At 34.1% G+C, this 24915-nt stretch overlaps 1 protein-coding gene across 1 annotated transcript in view; it reads right to left on the bottom strand.

Moving 5' to 3' along the window:
• Smp_155050 (agrin, putative) overlaps positions 1-24915 on the bottom strand; it is a gene marked incomplete at both ends in the record, with an annotated part of 123646 nt that overhangs the window by 7620 nt on the left and 91111 nt on the right. The window contains 7 exons of the mRNA XM_018790577.1: positions 2170-2478; positions 5745-5861; positions 9588-9835; positions 12364-12489; positions 13471-13911; positions 22350-22552; positions 23939-24275. Of these exons, the coding sequence (XP_018646205.1) occupies positions 2170-2478; positions 5745-5861; positions 9588-9835; positions 12364-12489; positions 13471-13911; positions 22350-22552; positions 23939-24275 (1781 nt within the window). The remainder of the gene's footprint in view (positions 1-2169; positions 2479-5744; positions 5862-9587; positions 9836-12363; positions 12490-13470; positions 13912-22349; positions 22553-23938; positions 24276-24915) is intronic.

Below are 24915 nucleotides of genomic sequence, written 5' to 3'. Positions count from 1 at the left end.
TTTTGTACTCTATAAATGTATGTTAATTGAATTTGTTATTTATTTTAATTGTCTGAAGAAGTGGCTTAAACTAATTAACGAAACGTCAAAAATCTAATTTTCTACTCATTGAGACTTAATAAATACATCATTTCTATTATTATCACTTTGGTCAGTTAATTATTCCAAAATTTATGAAAATGGAATCAAACCGAATGTTAGAACCCCTTAAAAACGTTTGCTTTAAATGAAATCAAATGTCTTTAAACGGACATCATAGAATTAAAAAGAAATATTTCGTAAAGACTGTACGCTTTTGAAGGGAGATTCAAAGAATCTAAACGATTCACTCGTGAATTATGCTTACCAAATACAAAGGAAAAAAAGGAAGAGTCTAACTAATCAAGGGACTTTATTAACAAATACTTGAAGCGAAATTTCCAGACGATTGTGATTTTTCCACTGTCATCTTAGATAGAACTCAATCAGAAGTATTATCTATAGGCCTAAAATTATGTAACATAAGTAAGCATTTTAATCATTTAGGAATGGATATACAACGTGAAGATGTATTTATTTCAACGTAAGAATTTTCGTAGATTCCTTAGTGTGAACCACGATGACCTAAAACCACACCAGTTGATTAGTATAACCAATTTGAATTCAACAGATATCTCACAAAAAGTATATATATATATATCCAATCGTTGATATTCTCGAATGGAATTTGTTTGATTAATCTCAGCTAGGATATGTTCATCTAATGGGAATTTCCTCGATATAATCATTTTATTACAATTTTTATAAAACAAATGAATTATGGGCAGATTTAAGACGCATGTTTCTTCCTATCTAGTACTCGTCAGTTGGATATACCAGGATTTCAGATTTGATATTCTTCCCAGGATTTTATCCCGTTTCTTAACATGCATACATAGTAGTTTGGAGGTTCCTGTATATATAGTTCTTTACATAACAATATGTAGTGTGTAAGCAAAGATGGATAGTGGCTAGCAGTGGAATCCAGAACGCGCGTTTCCTTCTATTTGGAACTCGTCAGCTAGATGTACCTGCATCTCAGAGTTGATGTTCACTCTGGGACTCGAACCCAGTACCTTTCACTTCAAACGCCATCGCGTTATCCACTCAGCTACTGAGTCCTGATAGCCACTAGCTAGTGCAATGAGATGAAGTTTAAATTCACTTAGTATTGTTTGTTTGAATCTTCCCAACGATTTGTTAGGACTGCAACTGGTCAGTCTCTAATAGGCATACGTGCATAATGTGCGTATTGACTCGATATAATCTTAATTCACAAGCGTTGTGAGCAAAGATGGGTAGTGGCTAGCAGTGGAATCCAGCACGCGCGTTTCGTTCTATTTGGGACTAGTCAGTTGGATGTACCTGCTTGTGAATTAAAGCTATATCGATGCCATACACACAGTATGCACATATACCATTTAGAGAGTGACCAGTTGCAGTCCTAAACATTAATGGGAAGAGTCAAACAAACAATACTAAGTGAGTTTAATATGTAGTTTGTAAATAAAGGAACGTTTAGAACTAAATAAGCTTGCGAGTATATACAAACTATCGTAAATTTGCAAATGTTTTCGTTTACTGAATACTATATAATTGTAGTTTATATTAAATAACAATAGGATAAAACAACTATTCTAAAGACAATGTTCTACACATTACAAAGTATTGGACAAGTATTTCTAAGAAGCATGGAACAGAATAAAAAAATACAATGAAGAAAAATTGGTGGACTGACAAATAGTTTCTAATCATCAATTTTCATGTAAAACACACCTATAATCTAGTGAGCCAAGAATTATCAATTTATTACCCTATAATTCTTATTAGTAAGTATATTGCATTGATTTGTCATAAGGTATTCATTGTCCTGTTTTCCAACTAAGGAAATATCTCCAGTACACGGTATATTGTCTTAGAGGTCGGAGATTAGTGGAGATAGCGGATCTTGAAATAAATACTGATTATCTACAGGTATCAGAAAATCTGAATATGAAGTATACCGATGTTCTTAACATCAATGAAAGAGTACTGATCAGTTCAGTAGTTCCAAACAAACAATATGTGTTATAACCATAAACTTTATTTAAATCTCTAACATTTGGATAACTTCTTTTATATTATAAAATAATTACCAAATAAACAACCTACTTTTCGTTGTAAACAAGCTTGTTGTTCAACTTCATCAGTTTCTTCATCTAATCGTCCTTTCATGAGATGCATCAATTGTAATGGTGTTGTACAAGCACATGTAGCATGTTGAATATTTGGACGACATATACTATATGGTTGATTCAATTGACATGGTGAGTATTGTGGACCACATGGTAAACCTTGCCATTGAGATACATTTGCCCATTTTTCGAATAAATGTGGTAATTTACCTTGTTCCTCTGGTGTATTCATCATATCTGCAAGAGATGGACCTGCTAGTACAACTTCTGCTTCATTTATATTAATCTATGATTCATTGAAAAAAGAAAACAAAAAAAATATTGAAGACAGTTCATGAGAATAATTCTAGTAAACTGATTTAACAGGCTCATACCACTTGCCTGGAACATAATTATTTTAAACAGGTTTAAAGTGGGATTCTCATATAACAGTTAAATGAGTCATTTTAATCCTATTAATTATTCTATACTTGTTTACCAGTTTTTGTTCACGTACACTTTGTATACGTGTGGTTGTTTGCATGTTTGCATGTCTCATCTCATTAAATGTTTGATCTAATATAAAACTACTCAACAATTAACAACAAGATTGATCACCACACCAACTCATTCATTACAATGACCGATAGCCACATCAGTCTACACAGTACACAACTCAGTACGTTTTCAGTAGGGAGTTGTAAAGGTTTTTGGATTTCATTGAATCATGAAGCATTCAATGTTGGACCACTGTTAAGAACGTGGAAACACTGGACAGCCGTTTCATTTTTGTGTGGGACTCTCCAGCAGTGTTCAACCACCATACCACATATGGAACTCGAAAACGGGACCTTCGATCTCGCTCAAACTCTTACCTGCCAGACTATTAAGCCAGTATCCAACGATGTTAACGTCTGACTTCAGCCATTAAATTCCTTTTACACTTTAAAATAACTACAAATATCAACAGAAACAAGATATTAGACTGGTTCTACAACAAGTTTATCCATAAAATGTGCTGGGTTGAGCTTCATCAGAATGAATACCTTAAAAGATGACCTTGGATATTCTAATTCCACTTTAAGCCAATAATTATATAGGCTTTAAAATCTGGAGTCTATCACTTAAATTTGATCAAACCTAAATGCATATGATGATTATAAGTGGAGATCCTCGTCACAAGAAGGATATTATATATATTTGGATTTGTTTCTAGTTGTACGGATACTCTTGTAAAGAATGTATCATAGTTTGCAAAAATATTTATTTGAAGACCAGATAAAAGTCGGCCAAATTTCAGTATGAGTACTACTTATATAAGTGCTGTACGACTAGAAATACAAATGTTTTCAAGAATTTGTATGACACAAGAATGGCTATTACTCTCGCTATGTGTAATGATGTAATGATGATGAGCGATTACTTTAAATAAAATGGATGGAAAAAATTCTTATTAGAGTTATATTTTAGATAGAATTAGATTCTCATATAGTTTTTTCCACAATATTATTTTCCCTAGATGGGCGGTTAGCAGACTTTTGTTCACCGATCCAAAGCTATTAACGCACTTAATTTGAGGGAACCGTCTATGAAGCATTCAGTTCGGTGATTGCAAAAATTGATCAGTTTTTGTGTGTTACCCAAATAGTCAACAGGGATTATCTTATTTCCGATTTGTTAGTCTCTATGGTTTATCTCGGTCAGTTGACTGTTTGAAGATATTCTTCGACCATCCCTTAATAATTAATTGGACAAAATACCAATGAATTTTGAACTGTATACTATCTCTGAAAACCTAATTTGATAAAATTCAAATGTTCAGTAATACATTGTTGGTATTTATCGCTCGTAAACCCTAAAGACTACTAGGGTTAAACTTTATTATCTATTAAAAAATAAAACAATAACAGTAGTTTCATCATTAGTAAGTTAACTGAGCCACATGTTTGAATTGTGAATCTTTAATTGCTTCCTGAATGGTATACTCAGTAAAAATATTAGTTATTATTATTTAAACACATAAATATTGGTACAAGGAAGCACCAGGTATATATGCGCCACACAAATCTCATTCGATTTGTGTGAGGGCTGTGATACTGCCCGGGTGCCCAAACCGAAGCAGGTGGTTTTCTTAGGGGGTCACACCTGGAGCCTTTGACCCAAAGGTCTAACCACAAGGCAGTGGAGCATCGTGAGGAGATGCAGTCCCATGGTAGCCGGTGACCAACGATTGATTCATACGCCATTTGTTCCCTCAGGATACTGGAGCCCATGTGCACCATTGGTTTTGAATCAGGGTTTTCCAACTCCCCTAGGTAAACTTTTCGTGTCCACCAACCCGGTTAAAGCGCCGGACATTCGCTTTACTTCCTCTCAATTTCGTAAACAACAGTAAAGCTACGAGAAGGCAATGAGTAGGACTTGTGTGGCAGAGGCTATATATTCGCGTGGCCATGTGAGAGCATTTGGAGAGGGAGAGTGGACTTTCCCCACTCTCGGTCGTACCAGGGCATTTGGGGGCAAAATTATTAGTACGTGAAACCTGTTTACTTGTTATCATGATAATTGACTCAGTGAAATGAAATGATGCACATTTAAGTAGTCTGTTTTTATCAAAAGGCAGAGAAAGAGGATTTTAGGTAAAAGACATTAATGGTAGTACAAGCGATATGAGGAGACAGAGTTATATTGGTATTTAAGTTAATACTGAAACTTTCGCCTAGTGAAATTTAAGTTCTGCTAATATGTCAATTAGTACTTGAAGGAAACTCATCGATTTGTATGATTTTTCACTTTACTCCTTAAAAAAATTTTAATAGTGGAAATATAACATCGATTAAACTTCAGAAGTTTGGTACACATATGAATTTCTTCTGTTTGATGTAATTTTATTCATAGTTATTCAGTTTTCAGAATAGTTCGAGTTACCTAAATCTTCTTTTTTGATTGAGATCATGAATCGATCAATATTAGACCACCATTGAAAACCTGGGATGACTAGATGACCGTTTCATCCTAGTATGGGACACCTCAGTAGTGCGCATTCATGATCCTGCACGTGGGACTCGAACCCAGGACGTCCGTCCTCATGAGCGGCCACTTAACCTCTACATCACTGAGCCGGTGTCCAACAGCGTTATTGTCTAACTTCAACTATCCACGATATTATGCGACCATCTTCCATTATCTTCGGTGTGTAACTGCCTCATACTCGACACGGATTTGCATCATTGGTCACAGCTTCTCAGTAAGACTCTGAGAATCACCTCTTGAATCTAGTCACTAGTGACCGCATGATAATTATCAGTATTGGGTTGTAGAGATTGTTAAGCTTTGATTGAAATTACAAATCGATCAATGTCAGACGACCATTGAAAACCTGGAATTACTATTACGAAAGCACTGTACGACATACCTTTCACTGCTTCCAGGTTTTCAATAGTGGTCTAACATTGATCAATTCATGATCTCAATCAAAACTCAACAATCTCTACAACCCAATACTGATGATTATTATGTGGTTACTGATAAACACTGGTATTCAAAACAATCGATTAAATAAAATAAACTAACTCTTTGAATTGCTCCATAGAAACCATGTCTAATCGGTATATAATTTAAAATTGATTGATCATAAAAACCATAACCACCAAGATAGATTGGACTAGAAGATAAATCGAAATTAGTCAACTAATGAGAAAAAAAAACCAAAAAAAGAAAAACAACCCATCAGTGAAATGAAAAAAAACTGACTATTAATTTAATGATAAAGTGGAATTTGAATAAAAAAAAAGAGAAAGAAAAAACGATTTAGATAAACAAGCTATGAGTTCGTTCCAAAAAAGAAAGAAAGAATAGACTTAAGGACAATTTTAATACTGATTATCATATAAAATAGGATAAGTAATAATGTATGTTTAAAAGATGGAAGGATTATTTAAATAGGTAGATTATCATTGCTGTTTGAAGATAATAATCTGAGTAAATAAATGAAATGATAATTGCCTTAAGAATTGAATAGAATAATTCATGTTTGTAATGATTGGTTAGATCTTCCTATTGATGTTTAGAACTGAAATTGATTCATCTTTTATTAGCTCATATGCTTGATGCTAATTCGATTTTTCTCGGTAAACGAACGAGGGTCAATGACACAGTGACACGATAGACTAATCTAATCCGTTGTCCCAGGCCCCGCTAACTAGATGAAGAAGTCGAAGGCGAAGTAGGGGAAATATATTCTGTAAGCAGCCGAGTACAAACAATCGTAAGGGGAAGAAACTCAAACGTATATATACAGCGATAAATTATCCTTGGGCAGCATTACAAAATAACACACTCAAACATACCACGGGCTAATAGCGTTTAAGATACATTGTAAGTGGTAAATTCGACTCGAAGGTGAAAAGAGCTCTTTTGGCGCGAGAACAAGGAAATTCAAATTTTCAAAATAAAATTACAAAATTAGGCCATTTTCCAAGTAAGTTCTGGGGATTTAACATCCCCAACATCAGCATATGTGGATGCTGTGCGGATTTGAAGCAAACGGCATTGGGTTTGATTGAGTCGCAGAATAGGACGAAACGTGCGTCCTGGATTTCACTGCTAGACATCATGCATCTCTGCTTATATTAGACAGAATAGTTACATAAACTCATTTCCTCATTAATACAAAGTTTATATTGTAACTAAATAGATCGAGTTGAAAATAATAATAATACTAATAATAATAGTAGGATATGATTATGGTTTGAATAATTTCTTCTGGTCAGTGTCCAGAAGATACAAGTGCTTATTAGCAGTTGTCTACACAAGATACTTCGGATCCGCTGGCAAGACACTATCAACAACATTCTACTGTGAGAGACAACAAACCAGATTCCAGCGGAAGAAGAAATCAGGAAGAAGCTCTTGAAGTGGATAAGGAACACTTTGAGGAAATCACCCAATTGCGTCACAAGACAAGCCCTCACATGGAATCCTGAAGGTCAAAGGAGAAGAGGAAGACCAAGGAACACATTACGCTGAGAAATGGAGACAGACATAAGAAGAATGAACGAAAACTGGATAGAACTAGAAAGGAAGGCCGAGGACAGAGTGTGTTGGAGAATGCTGGTCGGCGGCCTGCGCTCCATTGAGATTAACATTATTATTATTATTATTAACATGCAAAAGTAAGTAAGTAAGTGATTATGGTTGCTAAGGAAATTTACAACATGATTTCACATATATTGGGTAGTCATTCATAGCACTTACATCAGTACTACCGTAATTATGTACAGTATTGAGGTGTAATTCACAGGACTATAAATATTTACAAATATATTGTTTCATACAGTGAGCATTATTTGTCGTTACAGTCTGATTTTCATTAGTAAATCTGGCTAACATGTAAACAAATGTTAGTTAATTTATCCTTTTTCGAAATCAATAATATTTGGCATCAATCTAATATTTAAAAATATAAATGACGATATTCTAGTATGTGGTTTAGAAGGACCAATGCAACATGCAACAACAATAACAACAACACTCAAAGAACATAAACCACTATCCACGTCTTCATCCATTATTGATATGAGAAGATTAACCAACTATTTTGAGAATAACCTTCTTAGGATGGAGAAGAATTTTGTAGTTTAGATATATTTTTTTAGTGGCTCTCTATTTTCTAAACTGGAAGTTGTTCAGAGAAAGAATAAACGTTTCGTAATTTAAATCAACCAGTTTCGAGATTTCAGTACTAGAAGAAATCTCTTAACTTTTACAAAAACATAGTCTACACCATTCCAGAAGTATTAACCAGAAAAAGTCAGTGTAGGGAGTGCTCACAAAAATAGGTCTAGGTTTTATATCTAATATACCCAATCTTATTATATATATATATATAGACTAATAAATACAAAGCATTTTATATAGTTCATATAATGAGTCAACTGAAGCCTGACCACTATGGAAAACCTGGAAGCGCTGGATGGCCATCTCGTCCTATTGTGGGACTCCTCAGTAGTGCACACCCACAATCCCGCCTCACGAGATTCGAACCCAGGACCTATCAGTCTCGCGCGCGAGCGCTTCACCACTAGACCACTGAGCCGGCATCCAATGGTGTTAATATCTAACTTCAACCAATGCACGAAATTGAGTAACCATTCTCCAATTGTCTTCAGTGAGTTGATATCTTCCAACAGACCTGGTTGAACTCTACTAGTTACTGCTTCTCACTAGAACTCCAGAAAATACCTCATGGAGCCAGTCGAAAGATGAAATATATATACCCATTACAACATACTATAAGGGTCAAAATATTTCATATAAAAATAATTTAGTTTAATAATACAGTGAGCTTAACAACGTACCTCTTTCAGAAGATGATTTTGTATATGAAGAAATCGTGACGGGATCTAAATTATACAAATCAGATAAATAAAAAATGGTAATTTGTTAGGGCGGTGGTTTCTGATTTTCAAAAATGTTGGTTAACAGGGAGTTTGATAACAGTTGACACTTCGGATTTTTAAGCTGCACACATATCTTTGGAATCCGACCTCCCCAACTTGGAACCTGAAAATCTGATTTTCAAGGTCATGTTAAAAAAGGTATACATGTGCATTGTCTCACTTATTAGTGTTGGCTGGAGTGATCAATAAACTTTTGACTTTCTTTTGGTTTGCTGATTTTTATTTAGCTAAATTTCAAATGTAACAAAAATGCCTAAATCCTGGATGTACCAAGTAAGTAAGCAAGGTAATAACAGGTGAATCAAGACTTTTAAAAAAAATCTCTAATGCTAAAGTACTCAAGTTGATAACGTTGCCAGGGAACTATTTCATGTTTGAATAAATTACACACAGTCAGGATGATAAGAAATGTTAGTAAATGATACTGAGTAATTGTCTGAAATAAAGCACGATAAGTGAACAAATAAATGAATTCTTATCAGTATGGGGACTTGTGGAGATTGTAGTATTTTCACAGTTGAATTCACAAGTCGATAAATAAATAAATTAATAAACAACGAATCAAAAATGATATTAAGTAGTGTTGTGGTGCATGCTACTTTTATCGACAGATATAAGTAGTATGTAACATCAATCGGAAGTGGAAAACCTGGCAGTAGAAATCTAAGAAGACCAAGTTGAAGAGGAAATAGAAGCAAAAATAGAAAGGAATTGTGATTCGGAAGAATCATGCAGAGTGTGGAGCACAAATGATGGAATTTCGCAAATAAAGTGTTCCATGTATGGTTCACATACTTTACCGAGCGATTCTGTGAGTTTGTACAGAAGTGATTTTGGTCGTCCCCGCATGTATATACGTTCACTACAGTGTGACAGTGTACCTACACAGTGACACGAAAAGAAAGGATTCAGTAAAATATCAACAAAGCTATTTTCCAAGATAAAAAATACTCACAAGTGATACACGTTGTCTTTTATTCCCATTCACTTTAACACGAAGAACTTTTTGCAATTTATCAATAAGTAAAGTATTCCATTGATTTAATTGTACTGGTTCATTATATCTTAATTGGATAAGATTTTCATTGACTAATTTTCCTTTACCAGTTCGACAGACAACATTTAAATAATTTTGTTCATCTAAATAAGCTGCTATAAATGGACCATTATGAGGAGATTTAGGTGGTATGAAAAATAGTAAACCTTGAGAAAATTAAGAAAATAAAATCATAAAGTTGACTAAAAGATATAGATACCGAATAAAAAATAGTAAGAATCTCGTTTAAAAATATATTTGGAATGAAACGATCCGTGAGTGATTGAATCATTTATATGAATTACCATGGAAACTTCTTCCACACTATGGAGTTCCTGAAAAGATTGTCAACATTATCCAGAACTCATACGATGGACTACATTGCAAAATCGTGCATATAGGACAACTGAAAGATGCATTTCCAGTAGGGACCGGAGTCAGAAAAGGCTGTCTACTCTCCCCCTTCCCCTTTCTTCTGGTGATTGACTGGATTATGAAGACTTCAACATCTGAGGGGAAGTACGGAATACAATGGACATCTCAGAATCAATTAGACGATTTGGACTTCACAAATTGTCTAGCCCTCCTATCTCATACACACGAACAAATACAGACGAAGACAGAAAATGTAGCAGCAGACTCTGCATCGATAGGCCTCAACATACACAAAGGAAAAAGCAAGATTCTCAAATGCAACACGGAGAACACCAACCAAACATAACACACTTGATGGAGAAACTCTGGAAGAGGTGGAGGAGGATCTGATGCAGATGTAAAGGTGAGGATTGGCAAAACAAGGACAGCATTTCTACAATTGAAGAACATATGGAACTCAAAACAACTCTCAACTAATTTCAAGGTCAGAATCTTCAATACGAACGTCAAGACAGTCAGTTCTACTGTAGGGAGCTGAAACGTGGAGAACTACTAAATTCATCGCCAAGAAGGTACAAGTAATTATAAACAGTTGTCTACGCAAAATACTCAACATCCATTGGCCGGATACTATCAGCAACAACGTTTTATGGGAGAGAACAAACCAGCTTCTAGCTGAAGAGGAAATTAGGAAAAGACGTTGGAAGTGGATCGGATATACATTATGGAAACCACCAAACTGCATCACGACTCAATCCCTAACTTGAAATCCGGAAGGAAAGCGGAAAAGTGGAAGGCCAAAGAACACATTACGTCGGGAAATAGAAGCAGATATGAAAAGGATGAATGTTAACTAGAAAGAAGTAGAAAGGATTTCCCAGGACAGGGTTGGGTGGAGAATGCTGGTGTGCGGCCTATGCTCCTCCACGAACGGTAACAGGCGTAAGTCAGTAAGTCAGTAAGGAAGTAATAGGTACACAATAAAACCTTTATTTACAAGTTACTTTTCTTGTAAAATTTGGTGTAATGCTGAAGAAATGCTAAAAATTAAAGTACACAAGTTAATAAGTAATTTCTGGTTTGAGATCATTCACTGTCATAACCTTTTCCAAGATGAAAGTGATGAATCGGGGTTTCATGATGAGTGAAAATTCAGTGGTAAAAATTATGTGACTTCATTCAGTCCATATAAAGTTAAGGTTGTTCTTCGAAACTAACTGTATTTGTAAGCAAGGATGAATAGTGGCTAGCAGTGGAATCCAGGACGCACGTTTCGTCCTATTTGGGACTCGTCAGCTGGATGTACCTGCGTCTCAGAGTTGATATTCACTCTGGGACTCGAACCCAGTAAGAAATAGATTTATAATAGTAAATTGTCTCATTACAACACTTAGAAAATCTTTTTTAAAACTTATCTCAAATGATTTTCACTCAGTTGGTTGGTTTGAAGGCCTTAAAAATGTAGGGACTATTTTAAGCTGTAAAGTTGAATTAATTGTCTAAGTAAACACAATCGGTTTGACATACGTTTGACATTTAACAAAACTATTTTTCCCCTGTACTCCAGTTATTTTCTGATAAGGATAATTGCTATAGAAAGCTTAGTCAACTGAATAGTAACAAATATACAAACCTAATTATGGTAGATGCTAGTTAATACTTCACTGAGTAGCTTGTTTTTTATTCCTCGGTCAATTCTTAAACTCTATGAGTATTGACATCTGTCAAGGTACTGGTGAAAAAATCAATTGACATTAACTATCTGTTTCTTTTGGTATGGAATTTCTTAGCAGTAAGCACCTATAATTTCATCAGTGATCGAATACAGAACAATCATTGTAAACAAGGAGAACTGGACATTTATATTGTCTTGGTATGCTACTTACTCATGCTCTCATCAGAAATAAACCATATTTACTTCATTATTTACAGGAGAATATGTTATTAACAAACCATTAAGCTTATATTCAAACTCTTAAGTTACATTTCTTCATGACAACTGTTTATAATTATGAAATCACTCTATTAAGAAAATCCTAGAACGGACAGTGACCAAAATAAAGATAGCTGAGAATACCATTGTATTGGTAATAGATCTAACTTCAAAATAATGATACAAATGAAGTTATTAGAAGGGGGTTTTTGAGGCGATTTTAGTAATTTTATATAGTTGAAATCATGAGTCAATTGAAGTTAGACCACCATGGAAAACCTGAAAGCACTGGACGGCGGTTTCGTCCTATTATGTGACTCCTCAGCGGTGCTGTTTCATTTTTTCTTTACAGGTAATTTACAATGAATTATAAAGAATTTTTCTCACCTGATGGTTGTGTAACTAAGAAAATTAATTCAATATGTAACTTTCTGCGTTTTATTGCATATTTCCCAGTTGGACCAGCTAAACGAATAAATCCATTTCCTGAAAACTGTGGTATAATAGTTACCGCTAAATTAAGACAAAAAAATGAGTAATATCTATCAAATTTTAAAAAAGATTAAACAAATTAATAACAGTTGCATTTGTAATAAAGAAATAAGCTATCACTAATGCCAATATTAGTAACTGGGGTAATGAACATAGTTAATTAAAAAAACTGTTGAAATAGGCATTAGAACTGGTGGGCGGTTTATGATCTTCCACGAAGGGTAATAGGCGTAAGTAAGTATTGATCTAAAAATGATCTTTGTAGTGCTGTGTAGCATTTGTCTTAGACGAATACTTAGATTAATCGAAGCCTTAGTTATATGCATATTCAACCTCACCTTAAGTATTCAAGATCAGCTCTCACTCCTGTCATTCTCTAATTTTAATTTTTTATCTTAAGAGTAGTGTGAATGAAGCTGTTTTTCTATGATATTATTGTTAATATCTCAATATGCTAATGTGTAGTCAATTTCTTCCAAATGAATCGGTCTAACATATCACATTGTTCTTATAGGCTTCATCTCAAGCTTTTACGTCTAATGTTTGACCAACACTATTACCGGTTATTTGTTTCTTCTTGCAACTCGTCAATCAAATATTTATATATATATATATATATATATATATATATTACCATAGAAAACCAAATTCATGACAAATCGCTTCAGACGTCAGATAGTTATTCTTTAGATTGCCTTCATCTCTTGTTCACTTAAACACGATAAGGACAAATAGTACTTATTTACCCATTGGTTACAGTGTTTGAACTTAAGAGGGGACATTTACCAAGATACATGGTTTTTCGGATCTTGAAGCTTGGGTTAATTAGAGCATCTGATCAAAGAGCTTATGCACTAACGGACTGACTGACTTCTCTTGGAGAAGAATCCATAATTTTCATATCTGAAAATGACTATTTTACCTTGAGATGGCCTAGTCAGAATGCAATTATTCGCATTCCATACTTTTGTTAAATAACAGTTTCAGCGAAAAAATACCTACCTTGTTCACATACACCACCTTGCCATCCAGGCTGACAGATACACGTGTATTTTCCATCTGATCCAATTGATTCAATTCCATAATTTTCACATTTTTTAGTCTGAATGTGACTAGATAATGTTTGAACGTTTTGATTAATTATATTATCATGTCTTTGAACTTGATCTGATTGTAGTAAAGGCGGAATATTTTCAATGGTATTACTATTAGATATATCATTTGTAGGTGATGATAATGCCTTAATTGATGATGAACATAATGGTGCTTCACTGTGACCTGTGGATGGATTAGGTTCAATTCCTAACCAAGCTAATTTTGTATTTATAGCTTCCAAAAGATCTAAACTAAAATGTTTCGTTGGTGAACCAGCATTAATAATCATTTTATTTAGGCATCCAGAAAATCCATAATCATCATGAAGATCAGCACGTTCTTTCATATCTGAAATACTGTCATACAAAATTAATAGCAGATGTTATATAACTTATATATGTACATATATTGATAAGAATAGAACTAGGGAAAGTGTAAGCGTATAAGACTAAGTTATAAATGTATAAATATTGTCGTCATAGAAACAGGAGCATTCATTTAAGTTCTTTCCAATGTAAATTCGACTTTTTCGCTTGTGACTGTTTCAGTCATTTGCTCACTCACACATTCATTCATTCACTCACTGATTTACTCAATATGTGTTGTTTTATATTTCCACCTATGTAGCTTGCCTCAGATAAATCAAGTGTAGACAATATAACTCGAAATGCATTTTCTTGATTATTTCAACTGAGATTACTAGAACAAAGACGGTACTACTGCAGCTCTTCTAGGATTACAGTCTATCCCAAGCCCACACAAAGGAGGACGGTTGGGAATAGAGTCAGCAACACCATCCCGTAGAAAACAACCTTGCTAAAAACAACTAACTAGAATAAACAATTAAAATCATTTAAATTCTGCCATCCGAGTTGAAGGATCTTCTTTCGGAAGAATTATGACGCCTCATGATGAAATTCGAGATTCTTCGGAAGTCATAAGGACGATTCCCCTTCTAACAACCAGAGCAACAATTAATGTAGGTACATGAAGTATCTGGACAATGTGGACGACTAGAAGGACCAGTTAAATAGCTACGGAAATCAGGAAATACAACTTGACAGTGCTCGGAATCAGCGAAACCCATTGGACACAAGCTAGGAAGCAAAAGTTAGGTACGTGAGAGATGCTTCTGCACTCTGATCACAAGGAAGGAAATGCTCCACACACACAAGGAGTTGCACTGATTCTATCAAAAGAAGCATAAAAAGCACTCACAGGCTGGGAGTCTCATGGATCCAGAATCGTCAAAGCATCCTTCAAAACAAAGAAGGATGGGATCATAATGAATGTTATGTAGCGTTACCGTTGAGCAATCAATTGAATGGGATTCATCACCGTAAATCAACTTTCTTGATAGCAGAACGTAATGGAACCTTTCTCAACACTATGGTGTACGTGAGAAGATCGTCATCATCATCCAGAATTCATACCACGGACCACACTGCAAAGTCATGTATGAAGGACAGCTGAAAGATGCATTCTAAGTAAGGACCGAAGTCAGACAAGGCTGTTTACTCTCCCTCTTTCCTTTACTTCTGAGGGCTGACTGGATTATGAAGACCTCGATATCTGAGGGGAAGCACAGAATGTAATGGACAGCTCTGAATAAATTAGAAGATTTGGAATTCACAGATGATGTGACTCTTCTCTTCCATACACCTCAACAAATGCAGTGAATACAGCCAGTGTAGCATCAGCCTCTGCATCAGTAGTCCTTAACATACACAAGGGAAAAATCAACACCCTCAAATACAACACGGAGAACACCAACCCAATCACACTTGATGTAGAAACTCTGGAAGAGGTGGAAAGTTTTACGTACCTCGGTAGCAGTATCATCGACGAATAAAGAGGAGGGATGCATATGTAAAGGCAAGGATTGTAAAAACAAGGGAAGCATTCCTACAATTGAACAACATATGCAAGTTAAAATAACTGCCAACCAATATCAAAGTGAGCATCTTTAATATCAAGACATTTCCACTGTATTTAGCTAAAACGTGAAGAACTAAAACAATCATCGTCAAAAAAGTACAACTAAAGAGGAGATTAGAAGACGTTGGACGTAAATAAGACACACATTATGGAAATCACCAAACTGCATCATGAGGCAAGCGCTTACTTGGAATCGTGAAATGAAACGGAAAAGAGGAAGGCCGAAAAACACACTACGTCGGGAAATGGAAGGAGACAAGAAAAGGATGAGTAGTGACTAGAAACAACTGGAAAGGACGGGGTTGGGTAGATAATGCTGGTGATCAGTCTATGCTTGCTCCCTTACGAGGGGTAAGAGGCATATGTAAGTAGTCAATGTTTACTAATAAAATGATGATGAAACAATGTTTCCATAGTTAGAAGGGGATTTGTGGAGATCTCAGTATATTTCAAAGTTGAAATCCATAGTTATTTTATCTTAATCATCTACATGTATTTTACCAAAGTTATTTATCTAGTTTCTTTGTCTTTGTATGGATAGCGTATATTTTATTCCGTAAATTCAATAAACGATACCAAAGTTGATGCCTTCTTTGATATATCTCTTGTCTAAGAAAATTCTTAAGTCCTCGAGTATTTCCCTTAACTAAATAGTATTTTCTACCGTTAACATTATCTTATTTTTGTTTCATATTTCAAGCTCACTTCTTGATTAAATCATTGATTATAACTCCTTTCTGATTGACTAATCCTAGACTGACATAATGTTTATGATTCCAACCACTCAACTAATGATATTCTCCTTAAGTATTCTGCTTATTACTACATAAAAATAAAAGAAGGATATTGATAAAAGATTAAAGAATATATCTATAGCTCCATTCCTTCACATGAACATATACAACGACAAATTAGGTTCACTTATTTATAAATGAGTTAATGACTTTTATCTATGAAAATGTCAAAATTACATAGTTCCACATTAAAGTTACCATATGTACATTTTTGGAGACACTAACTTGGATGAATTGAATTAGAAATAACCTTTCATGTATAAACACCGTATCTTTTGTCACATAATCAATTTTTAATTGCTAAACAACATACTTATTGCATCAGATACGCTTGAAAAGAACTGATAACTATATTTGTCTGTTCTGCAAGATAGAAGTATATGTACAATAGGAAATCATTCTATGCAATCAACTTAATTCTGAATGGTAAATAGACTCCTAATTCTTTTGATATGCAACAGCTTAGCTTTGAACCATAAGTAGTTCTTGATTATTTCTTATACTCAGATCATAATATGAAAAGAGAATAAGACTAGTATATGTATAAACAAGTTATACTATCTCAAACCAATTATATATATATGTATATATAAGATCTTGGCAACCAAATAAAGATGAATAGCGTAGTGTAAACGAAAATATCTCTTTTAGTTAGTAGAAAGAATAGCGAAAATGACTGATGTACAACATGTAACTAAATGGAGGAATAAACACAATTTTTTTTTAAATTTTTACAAAAAGGAAATAGTACGCGTTGAAAAAGAAAAAAAAGTGGTGACATTTCCGACAATGCCTAATCTTGATATTACTTAGAAATTTTAGTTATTTGAATAAGTGTTTAATCTTAAAACGTTACTTATTTGGAATAGAGCACTTTGTAAATAGCATAACATACTCAAGTTATGTAACAATTAGAACTTTCGTCCAAATTAGAGCTAATGGTTCCACAATATTTAAGCGCCGAGTTGATGTAAGACATTAAATAGGAAGAATATGTATTTGTAAAATCTCAGCGAATGAATTTTTACGTAAATCCAACGTTTTGCCTGGCAATCTGATCCAAGTTTTTTCAAGGAATTATAATCAAACATCAAAATTATCGAATATAAATAGGTACATGGTTCTTCGTTTCATTGTATACTGAATAGGTTATCCAATCAGCGTTAATAGAATGTTATTATTTAGAGCTGAGATCGTTGGTTACATTATGAATCTAAATCATTGTATATAAGCTGTTAAACTCATTCTTTAAAGTGAAATTTCATTAAAATGTTGAATGTCCGCACTATCTAGTAGCCAAAGGGAGTTAAAGCTTAGAATATATTGGCTAAAAAGTTGCGTTTCTTCTCATGTTAACAATGGCATTATTATTTAGGAATAAATGGGGAGTAAAAATGATATATAAGTTGAGATCATGAGTCAATCAAAGCTAGACCATCATGGAAAACGTGGAAGCACTGGACGGCCGTTTCGTCCTATTGTGTGACTCCTCAGTAGTGCGCATCCACGATCCCGCCTCGCACACTGCTGAGAAGTCTCACAATAGAACGAAACGGACGTACAGTGCTTCCAGGTTTTCCATGATAGTCCAGCTTCAGTTGACTCATGATCTCAACAATATAAAATTATTAAAATCTCCACAAAACTCCCTTCTGATAAAAATGATATAACATCATAAAGCAACTTTATACAAAAGCACAGGTGTGGTCGCGATTATACAGTTATAGAGGATTATCTGAGTATACCATTCCTAAGTCTCAAATCAGTGATCGAGAATCCAAGGGTTTTTTCAAACAATCATGAAATCTGGATAGAGGTAGTTGAAAATATCATTCATAAAACATGGAAAAAAGTGTTTAAGGATAATCTCAATTGAATTTGAACCAATAGATCAATGTGTGAAAGACTGAATTACTTAATTCAGTTAGAACAGCTAAGTAGTTTCTTTAGCCCAGAATGGTTAAAAGGATATAGCTAAACTGTGGTATATAGGCAACAGCAACGAGAAAATGACCTTATTATTTTAGGTTCACTTTTAGTTAATTAAAATAAAAGAATTCTTATGAGTTGAGGGTATTTTGTTGCAGAAGTAATAAAATTAGTAATAGTATAAAGAATTTAGAAATCATATTGGCTTTTCAAGGCTTAATCCCAGAAATATTTAAGCGGAATATCATTTATTTAAGTGTGAACGGGATTCTTTTGATAGTTACAAGTAACTTGGCAGGAAACTCCTAATGACTTAAAAAAAAAATCGTTATTACCAACTTCACTAAGCAATTAGATAGATAGAAAGTCGAGCAACAATCTAGAGTAGTCTTGACCAATAATCAAGATCTAATTAAGGATTGCTACACCAATAGCTTTTCTATTATTCAATGAATCCAAAACAAACGTTTTTTTTTGTCATTTTATCATGAACAAAATGTTATTGTAATAAAAACTTATCGATTTATGTATTATTTAAAGTTTCCATAGTAAACAGTAATTATTTCACTTTTTTTTTACACATTATCACTTCCAATCAATAATGTTAAAATAACATAGAATAATTACACCTATTCATAATCATTTACATTAACTAAATATTTTTAAAATAAGAGATATTACTATTAAAGTTTTATTCATTATAAAAAAACAAACAAATCGCATTTCAATTTACTTAGTATTGTTTGTTTGAATCTTCTCATTGATGTTTAGGACTGCAACTGGTCAGTCTCTAATAGGCATATGTGCATACTGTGCGTATTGCCTCGATATTTTCTTAACTCACAAGTATTGTAAGGAAAGATGAATAGTGGCTAGCAGTGGAATCCAGAACGCGCGTTTCTTCCTATTTGGGACTCGTCAGCTGGATGTACCCACATCTGAGAGTTGATGTTCACTCTGGGACTTCAATCCACTTTTATTCGTTTCAAACGCGATCGCGTTATCCACTCAGCTACTGAGTCCTGCTAGTCACTATCCATCTTTGCTTATAATGCTTGTGAATTAAGGCTATATCGAGGCAATACGCACAGCATGCACATATGCCCATAAGTGACTGATCAGTTGCAGTCCTAAACATCAATCGGGAAGATTCAAACAAACAATATCGAGTGAATTTAAACTTCACCCCATTGCACTAGCTAGTGGCTATCAGGACTCAGTAGCTGAGTGATAACGCGATGGTGTTTGAAGCAAACGCTACTGGGTTCGAGTTTCAGAGTGAACATAAAATCTGAGATGTAGGTACATCCATCTGACGAGTCCCAAACAGGACTAAACGCGCATCGTGGATTTCACTGCTAGCCACTATCCATCTGTGCCTAAAATCACATTTCATTTGAAACAAACACAAGTTTTTTCAGATAATTAAACAAAATCAATTGTTTTATATTTATTTAAATAAGGTACCCATTGAGGGATTTTGTAAAAAATTATCAGTTTACATCAAAAGTCGACTTTAAGTTAAACAACCATTAAATGTCATAAAGTATTGAAATACTATTATGTTTTAGTATGGAGTTTCTCAACAGTGAGTACAATAAATAGAATTATAATTAGTAATTTTTACATTTTCTTTTATTTTAGAACATTATGAGTAGAATAATTTAGTTCTAGTTGTGTTTCTTTTGGCTCTGTTATAGTATGTATTATCTTGCTGTGGGTTGTTTTTTGGTTAGTAAAATAAACAAACTTATCTATTTAAGGGTTAAGTATTCAGTTTTAAGTCGTTAAGTGAAAGGTTTGAAACCCATTTAAACTGTAATAATTTAGATAGCTAAAGAGTACAACCAGTGGATCTGATGCAGATATGAAGACGCGGATCGGCAAAGCAAGAGCAGCATATTTACAACTAAAGAACATCTGGAACTCAAAACAGTTGTCAACCAACACTAAGATCAGAATTTTCAATACAAATGTCAAGACAGTTCTACTTTATGGGGTGGAAACCTGGAGAACTACGAAAGCCATCATCCAGTAAAATACTTCGGATCCGCCGGCCAGGTACTATGATCAACAACCTACTGTGGGAGACAACAAACCAGATTTCATCCAGTGGAGGAAGACATCAGTAAGAAGTGCTGGAAGTGGATAGGACACACATTGAGGGAGGCACCCAACTGCGTTACAAGACAAGTCTTCACATTGAACCCTGAAGACCAGAGTTGAAGAGGAAGATCAAAGAACATGTTACGCCGATGAATGGAGACAGACATGTGAAGAATGAACAAAGGTTGGATAGAACTAGAAAGGAAGGTCCGGGACAGAGTGGGTTGGAGAATGCTGGTCGTCGGCCTATGCTCCATTGGGAGTATCAGGCGTAAGTAAGTAAATAATAGTGTAGTGAACAGAACACAACTGGGACAATCGAATGCATATAGACAAACACTACAGACTATCTCCGTAAATTCTGATAACCATACAATGAACAGTTAATTTGCAAATTAACAATCAATTGTCTCAATCTTCACTGTTTCTTCTCTAATTCGATTGTTCATACATTTTCCTATCGATTGCGCTTCATTTCAGTTCTTTCCTCATCGGTCTTCTGCCAAAATACATTCTGTGTTTGACCAACACCATATACTACTTATATGGATATAAGTAGACCACACCACAATAGTACAACCAGATGTTATATAAAACTTTCAGCCCATAAGCACGTAAACTAAGCTTCAATTAATTTATGAGTAGTATTAAAACACAAACATATAAAACAGGGGAGATTGATTCCATAAATGGATGGACAATTTTAATTCGTCCCATAAATACTGAATAATTAAGTAAGTAATTTCAACTTTGTAAATGTAGTCTTGACAAAGTGTATTCTTGTTACTTATTAACACTTCTAAACTGTGTAGAAATAGTTATATATGTAAAGCTATCACTGTTATGCTGTTCGTTATCATCGATTGTAAATGAGACAATAAGTTTCATCTTTGGTAATCAGATCTTCTCCATCTGTTTGTTGTTACATTAGAACTTTTGTGATACAATATAATTCGAATTAGCTTTGTAAACTACAAAGTAATAGACAGCTATCTCGTACTGTTGTGGGACTTATCGGAAGCGTTAATCCACAACCCTACCAAGGCTAGACATATAAACCATAGGTTTCTGGTTAAGTAGTATAAATGTTAAGCACGCGTCTCTAGAGCTGAATGTCCTGGATATGATACCTAGCGTATGGTGTTGTTCTCGTTTGGATGCTTAGAGATCTCAGTTCAGCTTTATTGTAGGACCACCAATTTACACTTTTGGAAAAGTTTGAAGTACAACTTCTTATTTTCTATCTGTCAGCACTTTTCTAACGGGCTTGTAAGTCGGAATTTTCGTGGTGCTCCATACTAAGATGAAACAGCTGTCCAGTGCCCACTGTTCTTAATAGTTGTGTAACTAGATTCAGTCCATGATGTAAACTGTAAAATTCAACAGTTTAGACAAATTCCCTATAGTATCCTAAGATTTCATAAATTTGAATTTAGTTTGCATCCCAGATAGAGATGAGCTGAATAACCATTGCTAACAAAACAGTACTCAATAGATATTTCATCCTCATTTTTAATATTCATAACCTTATACTGGATAGAATTAAGGACTACCAAGTTTCAAATAGAGTACGATAACTTTAGTTCACCAAGTTACAATCCAGCAGTTAATATCTTGATGCATTTTCTATTAAAAATATTACATACATTCCATCTACATGTTTAAACCCTATTACGTAGGTCTTCTAACAAGAACATTTTCATTTGAGTAATACCTTAGGATGAAATCCAGGGTAAAATGACTGAATTTTAGCATTTGAGAAATTGTGCTTCTTACTTTCGTCATGTTACTGTAAGTCTTAACTCACTTAGGACAAGATTTTCGTCGAAGATTCTTTCATAATCAAATCATACCGTTTTAATTTTGAAAAAACGTTTATTAATAAAACCGTCAAAGTGGGATGATAATGACAGTAAAGATACGGAAAATAAATTATTATTTTATATTTATTGAATAATATTTATTACCTTTGACCACCTATTTTGATTTGTCGTCCAATTATTATAGTCTCAAGACTACCAGCTGTAGGTTGATTATCTGATTGATGAGTATCAGCCCATTTCTCAATTACATCTTGATTAGTTGTTCTACTGAACTTATCAATTTTTATCCATGGTGTACCTGATATGATACCCGCTTGAATGTTATGCTTGGTATTTCGTGTAAGATTATGTTTACTATAAACTAGTAGAATACGATTTGGGACACTACCATCAATGTATCTGAAAATGAATAGATAAAGGAGAAATTTATAACTGAAGAATAATTACTTTTTTAATTTAATTTTTAGAATTAGTATATTTGGTATATGGCCAACAGTAGAGTCCAGGATGTGCATTTCGTCTCATTTTCATACCTTTTGAACAAGTTAGTGGTTATATTGACCCAGTATTCTAGAGGATAACACGATGAGGGCTTAAAAAGGAAGGTATTAAGATCGAGTATTAACACTAAAATGAAAGTACATCAATCTGGTAATTCCCAAACAAAACAAAACGCTCGTCATAAATTCCACTGTAAGCCTCATATTAAATATGCTAAATCTTGTGGCATAATGATGTATTTAGGAAAGCAGAAAAGGATCCACGGGCGGGAAGAGACACCGACTAATTACAGTGGCGAATATCAGCAACGGGAAATCCTAAACCTATAAACATGTTTAAAACTATAAAGAGTGCGCGTTCAAGCAAAAACTTACTTCCAGTTACAGTAAGTTCAAATGATGATTATTTGAACATATACTGTATATGTGATACAAAATAGTAAAACTCTCCCTGAATGTACATAGTTACAATGTTGTGGTATTAAAAAATGTCAACTCATAATTGCATTTGTGATTCATATCACAGACTGACTTAAGTTGGACAAGCAATGGAAAGAATGAACAGTACACAGTTATTTCGTCCTTATATGAGAATCTTCACCAATACTTACTTTCTAATACATATTATAAGTTACAATAAATCAGTCTACAACCATCTAATTCATTAATATTGTTGTGAATGAAGTTTGGGTATATCATTTCTGAATTACGAACAATTAAAAGACCAATACACAACGTTTCAACGATGAAAGGAAGAGAAATCTTGTAAAGAAATGTGATGGCTATGATCTTCAAAAGAACTAGATCGAGTTGAACCAAATTTACTTCAAATATATATAGATTATTCAATAAGTAATTATCACAACATTCATCAAACTAAGTAATCATCACTTTTCACAGAATTACACTGAATTGTTGAATACAATAAATTGCCCTAAAATAACTTAACTGACTTCAGACTGAATAAATCGATACTAACGAGAACCCATTGATAATCGATGAACGAAGCTCGTCTTGAATCAAGATGTGAATTTGAAAAATTAATTTCCTCTTAAATGTAGTATTTAAGGATTCATCATTCCCAGAAGATAGGTTCATTCCATGATAGTATACAGTCAGTTTCACTATCCAGGAAGTACGTTTTACCCTCACCTAGAATTATCACCCTAATGTACCTGATAAACTAACCTAGAAATATCGTATTATCCTTCTGAACTAATGAATTATGTGTGAGATATATTAGGTAGTTCATGTGTAAGCATAAAATATAAATAAACCAGCTTACTTTAACACGACCCTCCAGTTAGAAATAGCCATACTGAATTGATGATCTTGTGTATCACGTGAAATCATTTGTTCCTGTTCACTTGGAGGTGCACGATAATGTAAAAGCATTCCATTACCTTTATCTAAGCCTAAAATCATTTGTATTTCAGTTGGTTGATCGATATGAAATGGTATACGAACAAGAAGTGTAGTTGTTTCGGTGAATAATCGTCCATCCTCCTCCTTGTTATTTTCTGCTGTTAGTTTGTCAGGTAATTGGGAAATGAATGTGTTAGTTTTATTTAATTCAGTTGCTCCTGGTGAATATTGTTGTTCGTTACTTTCAAACTTGATATCTGCTTGTAAAGGAAGCAGTAAAGGTTTAGGATTATTAAAATAATCAGTGTACATTATGGAGATCTTGAACCGATTCATATTAGAAAATGATTTAAAATTAAAAGTGTGCTGGATATTCCATCTTGTATTAGTTGCTTAAATCTTCCCACTGACAGTTAGGACTGTAATTGACCAGCCTCTTATTGAGGCATGTGCATACTGTGCGGATTGCCTCAATATTGCCTCAAGTCATAAACATTGTCAGTAAAGATGTATGGTGGCTAGAAAACAAACAGAACGAAACACACATTCTGGATTCCACTGTTAAACACCATACATCCCTGCTTATAAAGTGCTGAAAAGTTGTTTCGTCCCGGTATCAGACGCTTCAGCAACCCGTAAACATGATCCCTCCACAGGGGATCGGATTCATGGAGTAAAATTCTAACTTCAGTCGATCAACGATTTATTGAAGTAGTATGCATAGCTTATTGGGTGTAAAGTGGATTTGATAAAAGGAATATTTACTTATTGTCATGAAGTGACTTCTGTTAAGGATCATATCTGTGTTCTCATATGAAAATACTTTTTGTCATTCTAATTATAAAGTTTATTGAAAGTAGGAAGTCAGTAATAAATAAAAAGGTTTCGACAGTCATC

This window comes from Schistosoma mansoni, assembly GCF_000237925.1.
Source record: "Schistosoma mansoni, WGS project CABG00000000 data, supercontig 0062, strain Puerto Rico, whole genome shotgun sequence".
Lineage (NCBI taxonomy): Eukaryota > Metazoa > Platyhelminthes > Trematoda > Strigeidida > Schistosomatidae > Schistosoma > Schistosoma mansoni.
Note: the sequence above shows the minus strand (reverse complement) of the source record. Positions and strands in the feature narration are given on the sequence as shown.